Raw genomic sequence first — 12,443 nt, forward strand, 5'->3', positions numbered from 1 at the left:
ACAGCAGGCACGCAATAATTTTAATAAAATTATGATAGACATTATTTAAGCAACGATCGATCTTGACGTAACTTTATAGTATGAGCAAATTGTATTAAAATCAAGAATTGAAGGCGGTCACACCAACTATTTATTTATATAGTCCATGCATGACCTGGTAGAGAAGCTAACAGATGGTTTTGTTTACCAAAAATACAAGTTGTTGTATTTTCAGATCGTCAAGCTCTCTAGAACTGCGACTTATTAGTCGAGGCCTCCATCGTAAGTGGTCTGTCAAGATAGACTTATCAAACTGTAGGTATGATCTTATCTAGAAGTGATTACTGAAAATGTTGATCGATGTAGAGTTGGTGATGATGTTTACTTCAATCATCAATAACCAAATACAACGAATTAGCGTTTGTCAACGAGCCACTAGCTAGGGTAAAAGCAAGGTTTTATTCTACTTAATTTCTTGAAGAATCTCATATTTCGTCTAGGTAGTTACTTGATTGTTTAGTTAAGGACTTGGGGAAGACAAAACCCCTAGCTACCAATATTGGTCAACGTTCATATAGTAATTATACGTTGCGAAATGTTTTGTCTTACATGTATGTATACATACAATGATACAATTTATGCTAACATACTCTACAGACTGATATGATCCCAAATATGAACACAATTTTTTCAAATTCAAACTTCTAATTAATCACTTTCAGACGAGGTACACATCTTGTTTAGAGTTTAGACTACCCTTATTTTGGATGAAATCTAGAAGAATACGCATGATGAACTTGTGAAATTCGTTTGTAAATATGTTCTATGATTATGTAATGTCGTTCGGTGATCGATTAGAATGTATGTCACTTTCTACATGAATGGAGAAAAAAAATTTGGACAATTGATTAAGTCGAGTATGCCTGTGATGATTCATGCACAAAATCGCAAAAGAAGTACATTTAGATTAACGAACAGACTTACTGATGTCCTTTCTACCTTTATCTTTTCTTTTCGTAAGATGCATAATTCATTAAGCAGACAAAGCAAAGTCCCAGAAGAACCTGCAAATACAAGATGAAGCTAAGTTTCTGCAGCACAACTCAGACAGTAAGAGTGAAAGGAGAAAACGGAGCTCAAAAGACCGAGGAGATCGAGCTCATAGCTTCCTCTATAGTCAGGAAAACCAAACCAAACCAAATCACAAGCTGAATTTGGCATTCAAATACATCCTTTCCTATATCGCATTGCACACATTGATACATGTTGTTGAGAATCGAAGACATCAAATTGTTTTACACAGAAGTTCGACTAGATCGAAACTACGCAGCGGCCCATAACCTCTGCTATGCTAACCCAACACATCAGCCCAATATTACCATACAAGATTATACCCCACGTCATCAAGATTGCCTGGGTCCCATCTCTCCAGTCAACGACCTCGACGACCCAAATCAACGGCTCGCAACCACAACCCACACCAGATCTCCACCCTCCATTCTCCTCCTCAGAAGGAAAAAGAGAAAGCAAAGCAGAGTGAAGAACTCTCAGAATTCAAAACTCGAAATCTGAAAAATGTATGCGTTTTTTTTTAACTGTAAATAACTGAAACAAACACTCGTACTGGGATCAGAGAGAAACCACCACACAAGTCAAAACGGGTCGACCCGGGATCCGAATTAGAGATCCAAATGACGGATTCGAGTCTGGAGCTCCAGGAATCGGGGTGGGAGGAGCTGAGGCGAGAGGCTAGGAAGATCGAGGGCGATCTTGACGTCAAGCTTTCTTCTTACGCCAAGCTCGGAGCTCGCTTCACACAAGGAGGAGGTTCATTTTTTTTTTTCCTAATTTTTTTTTATGTAATTTGTTGGTTTTTGAATGGAAGATGTTGATTGCTTGGTTCTGTGATTTGGGTTGTCTTCAATTTTGGGTTTTGGTGTGTGCATTGCGTTTTAGATTGGTGGGTTGTGATGGGTTTGGTGATGCAAATCTGGGTTTTAGTGGTAGGGAGGAGAAAATGGGGGTATGACCCAGTTGCTAAATCTGTGTTTAGTGCTAAGTAGGAGGAAATGGGGGTGACCCAGTTTCATAGTTCTGCATATTTAGCATCAGAGGTTGTAAAGGTGCATACTTTAGTGACAGAGTTTAGTGTTCCTATTTGGTTGAAGTAGAGATCTTATGCACTGAATGTACTAGGTTAGAGGATGAGTATTGTGGTGATTGGTTTTTTGACTTGGTTTGTGGTTCGGCGTGGTTTCGATTCTTTGTTGACTGCATTGTGCTGAGAGGATAGTGGTTTGGGGGTTTTGTTGTGGTTGCTAATTCTGTTTCTTTTGGATCTTTGCTGATGATGAAGTTAGCATAGGACAAATGAAATTTAGAAGACCATAGCGAACTAGAATTAGTTGATACTTAGAATTGTTACGCTTTTAGTTTTAGGTAGGTTGCAGTTTGCATCGATGGCATTGCGTGAACGATTAAGTAATCAAAATCCATCTTTTGTATAGTTTCTTACTCAAAGCTTCTCATTACTAATTGAATAAGTAAATGAACTGATAATGATGAAAACAGTTTAACTTCTTAGTCATTGCATGACAATAGAGTAATTGCTGCGGAATGCAGGCTAATACAAAAACCGGGTCATCTTCAATCACTAAATTTTGTTATGCTGCTATAATTTTTAGCTTAATATGGGACTATCAACCACTTTGTAGTTGAAACATGAAACTATATGCAATAGAAGACTGTTCAGGACGTCTACCTTTAGCATAATATAAAATTTTCAAATCAGGTTATGTGGAATCTGGATCACCACCTGTGGGGTCCAGCAGGTCATGGAAGTCTATGGAAATGGAAATCCAGTCTTTGCTTGAGAAGCTATTGGATATAAATGATTCAATGAGCCGATGTGCTGCTTCTGCTACACCAGCTACTTCTGTTACTCAGAAACTAGCAAGGCATAGAGACATACTTCATGAGTGTACTCAGGTTTGTCTTTCTTTTACTTTTCTTTTATTTATAATTTTCAAACTTCTGTAATTATTATTATTATTTTTTTTTTTGCTCTATTCTTCTGCCTCTTACTGCTAGCTTTACTTAAGAATTGTTTTTGGAATAGATATTTGTGGAGATAGTAGTGTTTACTTTCCTCAGCCTAGGATTAGGATATACCATCCATATACTATGTTTGCTACATGACTTCAAGAATGGAATGACTGTTTATGACCAAACTCACTCTTCTTCTTAAAAGAAGAAGATCAGAGGAATGAAAAGGTTACCATTAAATTTCACCAAAAATGTTTTTACATCTCACCATCTCTCCTCAGCTTCCTATGTGCTAATTATAAAAACAGAACAACAACATAACTTGTGAAATGGTGGATTTATATGCTATCAGAAGTAGTGATGGTTTTGAACTTTCCATTCTGCGTCCAACTCGTCCTGGTGTCTTGATCACTCATCATTCAGCTAGGACATGTTGCTTACTACCATTTTGCGTCCAACATTACTAGGACATGTTGCTTGCTACCATTTGGCGTCCAACATAACTAGGACATGTTGCTTGCTACCATTTTGCGACAATTACAATTGATTTGATGTGCATGCAAAGCTTCCCCAAGTTCTTTCTGCTTGTTGCTCGACTAAGAGTCTAAGATGCAACTTGCCACAGCTTTCTATCTCCCACTGTTTGTACAAGGATGATGAGTAGTTGACTTTATTTTTCTTAGAAAACAAAATGTTTTATTTATACCTACACTGCTTTATTTTTGTTATATGTGTTTTACCATTTGAGAAATTAGAACGCTAGTGAAATATTTTCTATTAAGCAACTGGTCATATATCTGTAGGAGTTCAGACGGATCAAAGGCAACATAAATTCATTGAGGGAACATGCCGAGCTTCTGACTTCTGTCAGGGATGATATTAGCGAGTACAAGGTGATTTGATCGAAACTCACATATTTTACCTTTATTTTTCTCATTCATCTTTATTGTTGGAATATGAAGTTTATTCTAAATTCTAGTTTGTTTGACCTATCTTCTTGCAGGCATCTGGGAGTATGTCACCAAGAATGCAAATACTACGGGAGAGAGCTGCTATCCATGGAAGCGTATCTCATGTAAGTTTAACCGCTATGTCCTGATTATATATTTCAGATTTTGAACTAGGAGACTTCCCATTCTGCATTTTCTAAAGAACAATTTCTTTTCGTTTATTTTTAATTTATTTTATTTGTTAATCCAAGGCTTATTTAAGCTTAATATGTGGATAAACAATGCGGATGAGCTTTCTTCTACTTTATAATTCCTTCCTAAACCTTGGTCAAGACTGATGCAGTTCTTGGTCCTTACTAGCAAGTGACTTTTAATTTCAAAGAAAATTCTGATCTGTTGCAATTTAAACATATTTGGATATTGAAGTGTTTAAGGAGCAACTTAAAATTTAATAATCAAAGAATTTCACCAGTTAGGACTGAGAGTCAGTACAGACTGAGAATAAGATTATGAAAGAAGTTCAAGATGGTTACATCAGGACCTATTAGAGAAGGATAAAAAAGAAAAGATGGGTAGATGATGTAAGAGTAGCTATAATTGCTCACATAGTAGATACGGCTTACATGCCGAATTTTGTCCTTGTAGCTGGAATAGTTGGATAGGAACTATGGTTAAGCATACTCTTATAAAGTTATGTTGCATCTAGGTCTGTAAATAGTTGTGATACCTAAATTTTCGGTTCTTTTCTTTATTTTTATGATCCCTTTTACATATTTTTTCTGCCCACCTTCCCGCATTTTACTAGAGTTGGTTCAGATCAGAGTTTCTGGACCTGCAGCTTCAGGATGTGATTTATGTTGATTTTTGTGCCTTCAATATGCAACCTTTATTCACTCATATATTTATTTTTCACATCCAAGGAAAACCAAAATGGAACCTTCTTGGAGTGTTCAATTGGTTTCCACTTCACACCAATTATGTTTGGAAGTCATACAGAACCATTACTGTTAGATACTTTGATATTTACAAAAAGGAAGCACAGCCACTCAAATAGAGTAGTTATATAAGGACTTGTATGAAGTCTTGCATAATAAAGCATGTGGTCTCAGTTCCAAGCAAAAACACATGGTTGAGCAGCCAATTTTCGTACTGAAGTTCTAAACTGATATCAAAAGTTAATTTTTCTAATCCATTTTAGGACATTGCGACTTGTTTTCATCTACTGTTGTAGATCCTCCTAATAGCTATCAACAAGGTGGCAGTTATTTTAAATATTACCGGTGCTACCTTGTCTTTGACATGTGCTGTTTCTTTATCCGGTAGAAGATCCCAGGTCATTTCACTAATTATAAAGGTATAAAAATATACCCATGTTATTAAGTGGGGAAAAAAAGGGCATATGTTAGCCATAGTAATGCAAATGCTCTTTCTCTCATCAACTTTGTTGATGAATATCATATGCAATGGTTCCCATGGTGGGGCATGGGCACAAACAGGACCAATGCTGGGAATAGTATGGGACTGACTCGATGACTAGCAAGATGGAGATAGTCCCACATTAATTCCAGGATCAGTGCAAGGGAAATCAGTACTGGGTTCAAGCTAAAACCATATCCTTTGCTATAGTATGTAATGATGACATATTGAAAAAATAATGCTATAACTTGCTCAGGTTTGGAATGATACTTACCTCTACCTGCAACGTACAATGCTTGAAGCAGTCTGTATTTCACTATTTATAGTGCGGGTTCATTACACTGATTTGAATATTCCAATTCTTTGAATACTGCATTCACATGTTTCCTTTAATTGAAAGTTGGTAGTGAATCTTGTCTCTTTTGACAATTTGACTCATGAGAGAAATGTCTTCAGTGATCCATATGTTCATGCTTTTGTAGATAGATGAGGTGATTAGTCAGGCTCAAACAACAAGGGCGGTCTTGGGCACTCAAAAGGCGATGTTTGGAGATGTTCAAGGAAAAGTGAAGAATCTAAGTGACAAGTTCCCTGTTATCCGTGGCCTACTTGGTACTATGCTATACTAAACAATCTCCTGTTCTGTTTCATTTCTGATCCAACATATTATTCATTTGCTTCTACTCTTCACAGGCTCAATTAAAAGGAGGCGATCAAGAGACACAATTATTCTGTCTGCAGTCATTGCAGCTTGTACCTTGTTTCTTATCATCTACTGGCTTTCAAAATAGATATATAAATGATATATTGTTACAGAAAATTATAAATGATGGTATCTCTCTACTCTCTAGGGAATTTTGCATATGTAATTTCTTGGAACCAATTGAGTTCTCTGTTTCAATAGTTTTGGGTACCTACTGGTGCTGTTCCAATCAATTACTTTTTGGCTTCTAAATACATTTACCATTTAGTTCTCTGTTTCAATAGTTTCTGGTATTTGTTGGGACCAATTGAGTATCTGTTTCACTAGTTTCTGGTGGTACTTATTCTGGGTGCTGTTCTGACAAATATCTGTTGGTTTCTATATACATTTAGGGACTAGTTTTGATCCGAGTTGATGGTCACCCCATAATGGGAGATAAACTCTGCTTGTCTCGGCTGTGACCAAACCATCAATGGTGCAAAACCGGGGGGTGACTGAAATGTTTTTTTTTATTAATTTTTTTTAAGTGAAAGAAAGATCTGTATAAATGAGGACTCTTATATGAGTCTGTTACAATCATGCTGAAGGACATCTAATTGCAGGTGGTTCTTCTATCCATGTTACATCAGACACGGCCTCATATCTCATTGCAGCTAAACGATGTGCAACTGCATTACATAATCTGGGGTGTGCTGTATTGTGACCCCTTGCCAGAATTTCCAGCCTTGTTGGATATCCACTATTCCACCATTAGCTAGCAACCTTGAAATCTGAGGCTGTAGCTTCAGAAATGGCTCCCATACAATCGCTTACGATATTCACATTAGAGAGCTGTAGGGAGTGAAGTAAGTTCATACCTTCTTTTATGGCCAATAATTTACACTGTTTAGGGGATGCAGTGTATGCAATAGAACACATAAAAGAAGCCATGAATTTTCTTCAGAGTTGCTCACAATTCCTCCAATACCTCCCTTGGTGTGATTTGGAAGAAAAGCAGTATCTACATTTAGCTTAAAAGCTCCAACCTCAGTTGGTATCCAAGTCTTTTGCTCTGGCCTCTTTGTAGTTTTGAGAGAAACTCTAGCTTTCTGAAACTCCTCCAGCCATGCCATAGTGCTGAGCACAATATCTTGCGCAGTTCTGCCTTTACCTTTCCACAGAATGTTGTTCCGATTGTTCCAGGCTGCCCATATGAGCATTAGTAATTTAGCTAGCATATCATAATGTAGCTTCTGCAACATATCAAGTAACCATTCCTTGAAGCAAATGTTAGGATCCATTGGTGATGAAAATCCGACAAGGAGAACCTGTAGCATGAGGGGACATTGACAAAAGAGATGTGTGGTGTCCTCAATATGATGGTTGATATGAAACAACTTAAGAGGCCCTTGGTACTCTTTTAAGAGTGATCTTTCTCTAGTGTGAAATGTGTTTTTGGTAACTAATTATGCAAAAGTATGGTACTTGTGTTGGAATGGGGGGCAGCTGCACCTCTTCCATACAAGATAGCTACGGTATAATAACTGTATAAGTGAGAGAGAAAGTAGATCTGCTCCCCCTTCCCTTTCTTTCTTGCCTAGATTTAGATCTCTCTGGATCTAGATTAAAGACTTGAGAGTTGGGAGGTGTTCTCTTGGCCTCTTCTCTTCTTAGTCCCTCGATTTGATTTCATTCTCACCTCAGTGGTGCTTTTACCCATTTTCTGTCGTCATTTTCTGACATATGTTCAGCTATAGATGACATTGTTCCTCCCTATTTTGCCGATCAACGAAAAACCTTTTCAAATCTGGAAACCGCCATCATCCCCCTCACCCAACCTCACATGAGCTCCCTCCATCTACCAACGAAAACCACCTCTTCAAAGTAAGATTGATCACTTACAAAGTGGTTTATGGGTGCTCATGCGTGGGTGTTCCACCCCCCTTCCCCATTCACCGTCGTTTTTATTCTTTATTTAAGGTTTTTGTCCCAATTCGGTGGCCTCAATTCCCTTTTGGATCGAGTCTCTTCGGTGGAGAAGAGAAAGCTATTATGTGGTGCAGATTCCTCTCTTTCATCCCCATTTAATTTGGTATTGACAGGATTTGTGTTGTTGGATTTTCTTGGCAGCGGTTTATCGGTCATCATCGCTTTATTACATTTGGCAACCTCTTGGTCACTGGCGGCAGCGGCGGCAACATGTTTGTTTTTTAGGGTTACCCTCTTTTACCTTTTCCATTTGAACTGGGTTGAGGGTAATTTTCCTTAAATTAATTCGAAATTGGGCATTCTTAGAGCCCCTCTAATAGGTTTACTCGTTTCATTAATACTTTTATCGGTTTCTGTTTTATGGAACAATTTTGGTCAGTGCCTAACACCCGAACCGTTGAAACCGAGTCCACCCCTACCATCGACCACCGACTCCGGTGTTCGGTCTTTTCGCCAACCCAAAATGTGAGTGATAGGTATTTTGCTTCCCTGATGGATAGTCCATGTGGGTCTTGTTTTGGTAGCAGTCCAAAGTGGTTAGAGCCTAACCAAATCAATACCCCACCCCATGAAATATATCTGTTAAGGTAATAATTATAAGGCGGTGCTAATCTAGCATTCCATCACACACAGCCTTTAAACATTGAACTGACTCTCTCACATGTCTTGTTGAGTCAATTATAGTATTTTAGCACATATTAATTCGGAAACACCTAGATAATCTATGGAAATCGATTGGCCTTTTGCTACAATTTTTTGTTGTTGAAGGGACACAACGTTGAAGCAATCAATCCTCCAAACCCCACATGATAACCAATATATGAATGTTGGGCAAGTAATTTGGTCGAGTTTGAATTCATGTCATTAAGACGAGGAACAGTGGCAGACCATGTGTTCTTCATGTATAAGAATCTTGGAGTCTGAGGGTCAAACTGCAAAGGTATGATGAGTGATCCAACAAATGGAATTTGGTTTGAGTTGAAGGGACGTCGGCCATTAAGGTCACAATTTTGATCAGGAAAAACCACTGTGGAATGTCAAAACATCTGCTGTACATCTTCAGCTTTGTGTGTCAAGGGAGGGGTCACTACAGAGAGTTAGCAGTGTTTCTAATTTGAAAATCTAGAACACAGTTTCTTGCTGTTCATAACTGTTCAATGATAACATCCATAGATTTCAATTCTGTTCACTTTCTCACCCACAGCAGCTTGGAATCTCAGAATATGATCAGTTAATCATCATTATTAAAAATATAACTTTGTCCGAAATCAAAATACCCCTACCACCTACTACTTCACAGTTCTGCACGTAGTATCACATCAAAGAATGCTACCATAATCAAGTGTCTGTCGTTAATATTTTTGGGTTTTGGTTTATATTTCATAGAGATCGACTTAATTTCATTTAGACTTTGGTTTATGTCATCAACCATAATCAACGTACCACTCTTACTTTCATTTAGAGTACTGAGAATAGATGCACGGGATAATATTCAATCAGTAGTTTTCATTTTTCTTTTATTGAGGGTTAGGTTTTCGTTTTATGTGTTCGCCATTTCCTCCCGTATTACTTCCCTACCATCTCATCTCTTCTTCCATCTTTTTAAGGCAGCTGCCCTCTATCTCTTTAACCAGAAAACAAAAGAAAAAAGAAATGTTAACCATAAGTCCATAACTATATACATAGACATAAAAAAACACAAACCCGTAACTTTAATTTAAAAGGAAAAATGGTCTGGCAGAGATGAGTATCAAAAAACCATAGGTAATAGGTTCAGGGTTAGAGCTCCTTTCTTGTGAGTTGTGACTGAGAAATGAAGAGGGAAACAGAGAGATACTAATTAATTAAAATAAAAAAGAAAACTTGTTTCATTATGTAATGTATCAGCTATAGCAAGCTAGCTAGGCTGAGGAAGGAGTACCGGGTCCGGTGTGGAACCTGGAAATGAACCCAACAGCATTGCAGACTACAGAGAAACAATTTAAAGGAGCGAAAGCTGCTAGCTAGTAGTACTGTGCATAAGCAAACAAGAACGGTATCTTATTTTCATGTCTTCTGCAACAAGCCCTAAATATTACAGCTTGGAAGTTACTCTCTCTCTCTCTCTCTCTCTCTCTCTCTCTCTCTCTCTCAACAGTAGTAGCAGTACGGATGCTGGTGCTATATATCTCTGGTATTATACATTGAAACGTGCACGCTCTAACTACTACGTACGCATGCTGCTGCTGTCTTCTGGTAATGGACATGCATGCCAAGATAACTACAGCTGTGCAATGTCATCTTTATTGGATTTCTGCACCACCTATTTAGCTGATGAGGAGACTCACAGGCTGCGAGAGAGCGAAAGAATTGAATTCTTCTGAACGTGAAATTGAAAGGTGCCATTCAGCATTGCGTAACACATTGCTAGTACTAGTGTACTTGTGCAGTTGAGCTTTGTCTTCTTGGCCACAGAAAAGAAAACAAACAAAAAATTCTTTGATTTCACCTGAAAAATAAATGGAATGTTGTAGAAGATTTTGATCATTGAAGTACCTATGAGGTGATATGAGTATGTGTGATGTGGGATCAATAATTGATATGCAATGATACATGTACCATCATCAAGCTTGGATCCGGAAATATTACTCTTGCATCATCATAAAATTCTTTTTCTTTTTTTATTTTGATTAGAAGAGAATTGATAGAATTGATAACCAAAGTAGCTACGAACGCATAAGGTGATCCCATTAAGAAGAATTCCACCCGAAATATAAACATCGTCAAAGAAGAATGGAGGTGAGACAATGATACTCGATTTCGAACACCACACAATTCCGAAGACCGTTACTTGAAGCAATGAAAACAAACTTTGATTTCATCAAGGATGGCTCTTGCTATCTTGCATGCATTACTAAAGTCTTCCTTCATACTATTGTTGAAAAAATGAATTCAACATGGAAAAATGAGAATTTCCTTGAAGGTTTATAAGGATTTAGGTCAAACTTCACCGTCTCTTTCATCAGGATAATCGTTTCCATCATCTTCATCATGTTATTGTAAAATGCAAGAACGTACTGTTGGTGAGTTTTTTTGCTCTAGTATTGATGGAATTAATTAATATCACTTTTAATGATTTGAGTGATTCATTATGAAGACTTGATGAAGAGATGAACGATTTTCAGATAAAACTTCATAGCTAATTACTAGTCCATTGAAGATGGGTGTTCTCATCCGACCAGGAACTAGTTAAGATCGAGGTACATTACGACTCATGTCCCAAAATATAGAATTCGTATGCATCGATCGACAAAAAAAAAAGGAAGATTCTTAGACTACCGGCCTCAGGGACACTTGCTACAATTTTAGATTTGTCAATTAAGGTAAATTCAAAAATCAGACAAAAGAAAAAGGTAAATACAAAACTTCAAACCATGAGTTGTTTGCAATACCAAAGCATAGTTTGTTTTTGGGGGGTCAAAATAAAACCTGGTTTGCAAATCACGAGTTTTTTTTTCGTTTTTTTATTCCTTTTTACAAAGAATCAAAACCCCAAAGCAAAATTAGTATTAATCGTATACGTTAACCCCTTAAAAGACCTTTCTTACTACATGATTAAAACAGAAATTTGAGTTTGAAAATTACGAGAAAAAAAAGTGAAGCAATATTGGTGAGGTGTGTATGTCTGAGAAAATAATGAAAATTATAGAGAACCAGTACGTAATGCTAGCTAATTAGTGCTTAACACCTTAACTAATTAGTTTGTAGTAGACTGCAACAAACTTCAGTAATTTTAACTTGAAAATGAACCTAGCGTGGATGCATATATATTTTCTCATTCAGTTTAAATGGCGGAATCATTTCCTGGAGCAATGTGCATGCAAGAATTGCTTTGAAAAACTAATACTTGATTCTTGAAATCAACAAACTACTTTGATGCTATATGTGGCAGTATGGAGGTGGCCAAAAGCCATTTTCATTTATTCTACGCGGTTACCAAACAGGGCCTTGTAATTAATCCCGAGTAGTAACTAGTGTACTGCTGCACAGATCGATTCAGAGAGCGAGACGCAGACATGAGAGGATTGAAGGAAAAAGGCCCTCCAGTGATCTATAACTATATGACCAAAACCTCAACTATTTCAGTGGAAATTTCGATATGGGGGACCTGAGAAAGATCAAAGAAACCCATTTCGCGCATGAAGATCGAAAGTGATGGATTTCAAACTTGTAAGGGAAATGACAGCAATCTTTTGCAGCAAAGTTTTACTTCGCAGTTATCTTTTCTGAGAGCAAAAACCCTCCTCGCTTAGGGTTGGGGCTACAGAGGTAGGAAGAGGCCGTAAAACAACACCCAGAAACCAAAAAAATACAATGTAGTAATTAACTTGTACTATGAAATG

General features: G+C 37.5%; 1 protein-coding gene across 1 annotated transcript; it reads left to right on the plus strand.

The window, feature by feature from the left end:
- Positions 1 to 1,543: 1,543 nt before the first annotated feature.
- Positions 1,544 to 6,342, plus strand: LOC101301238 (Golgi SNAP receptor complex member 1-2-like). The gene is made up of 6 exons (XM_004306894.1): positions 1,544 to 1,806; positions 2,771 to 2,967; positions 3,828 to 3,917; positions 4,028 to 4,099; positions 5,873 to 6,002; positions 6,084 to 6,342. Exons 1-6 carry the CDS (start codon positions 1,671 to 1,673, stop codon positions 6,179 to 6,181), a joined length of 723 nt encoding a protein of 240 aa, XP_004306942.1. The 5' UTR covers positions 1,544 to 1,670; the 3' UTR covers positions 6,182 to 6,342.
- Positions 6,343 to 12,443: the final 6,101 nt, after the last annotated feature.

Source organism: Fragaria vesca, linkage group LG7 (genome assembly GCF_000184155.1).
Source record: "Fragaria vesca subsp. vesca linkage group LG7, FraVesHawaii_1.0, whole genome shotgun sequence".
Lineage (NCBI taxonomy): Eukaryota > Viridiplantae > Streptophyta > Magnoliopsida > Rosales > Rosaceae > Fragaria > Fragaria vesca.

Bases quoted from the DNA above. Each gene is read 5' to 3' on its own strand.
- LOC101301238 (XM_004306894.1), top strand. From the start codon at position 1,671: ATGACGGATTCGAGTCTGGAGCTCCAGGAATCGGGGTGGGAGGAGCTG. The intron at 1,807-2,770 runs GTTCATTTTTTT...TTTTCAAATCAG, and splicing joins TCGCTTCACACAAGGAGGAG to GTTATGTGGAATCTGGATCA. The intron at 2,968-3,827 runs GTTTGTCTTTCT...ATATATCTGTAG, and splicing joins TACTTCATGAGTGTACTCAG to GAGTTCAGACGGATCAAAGG.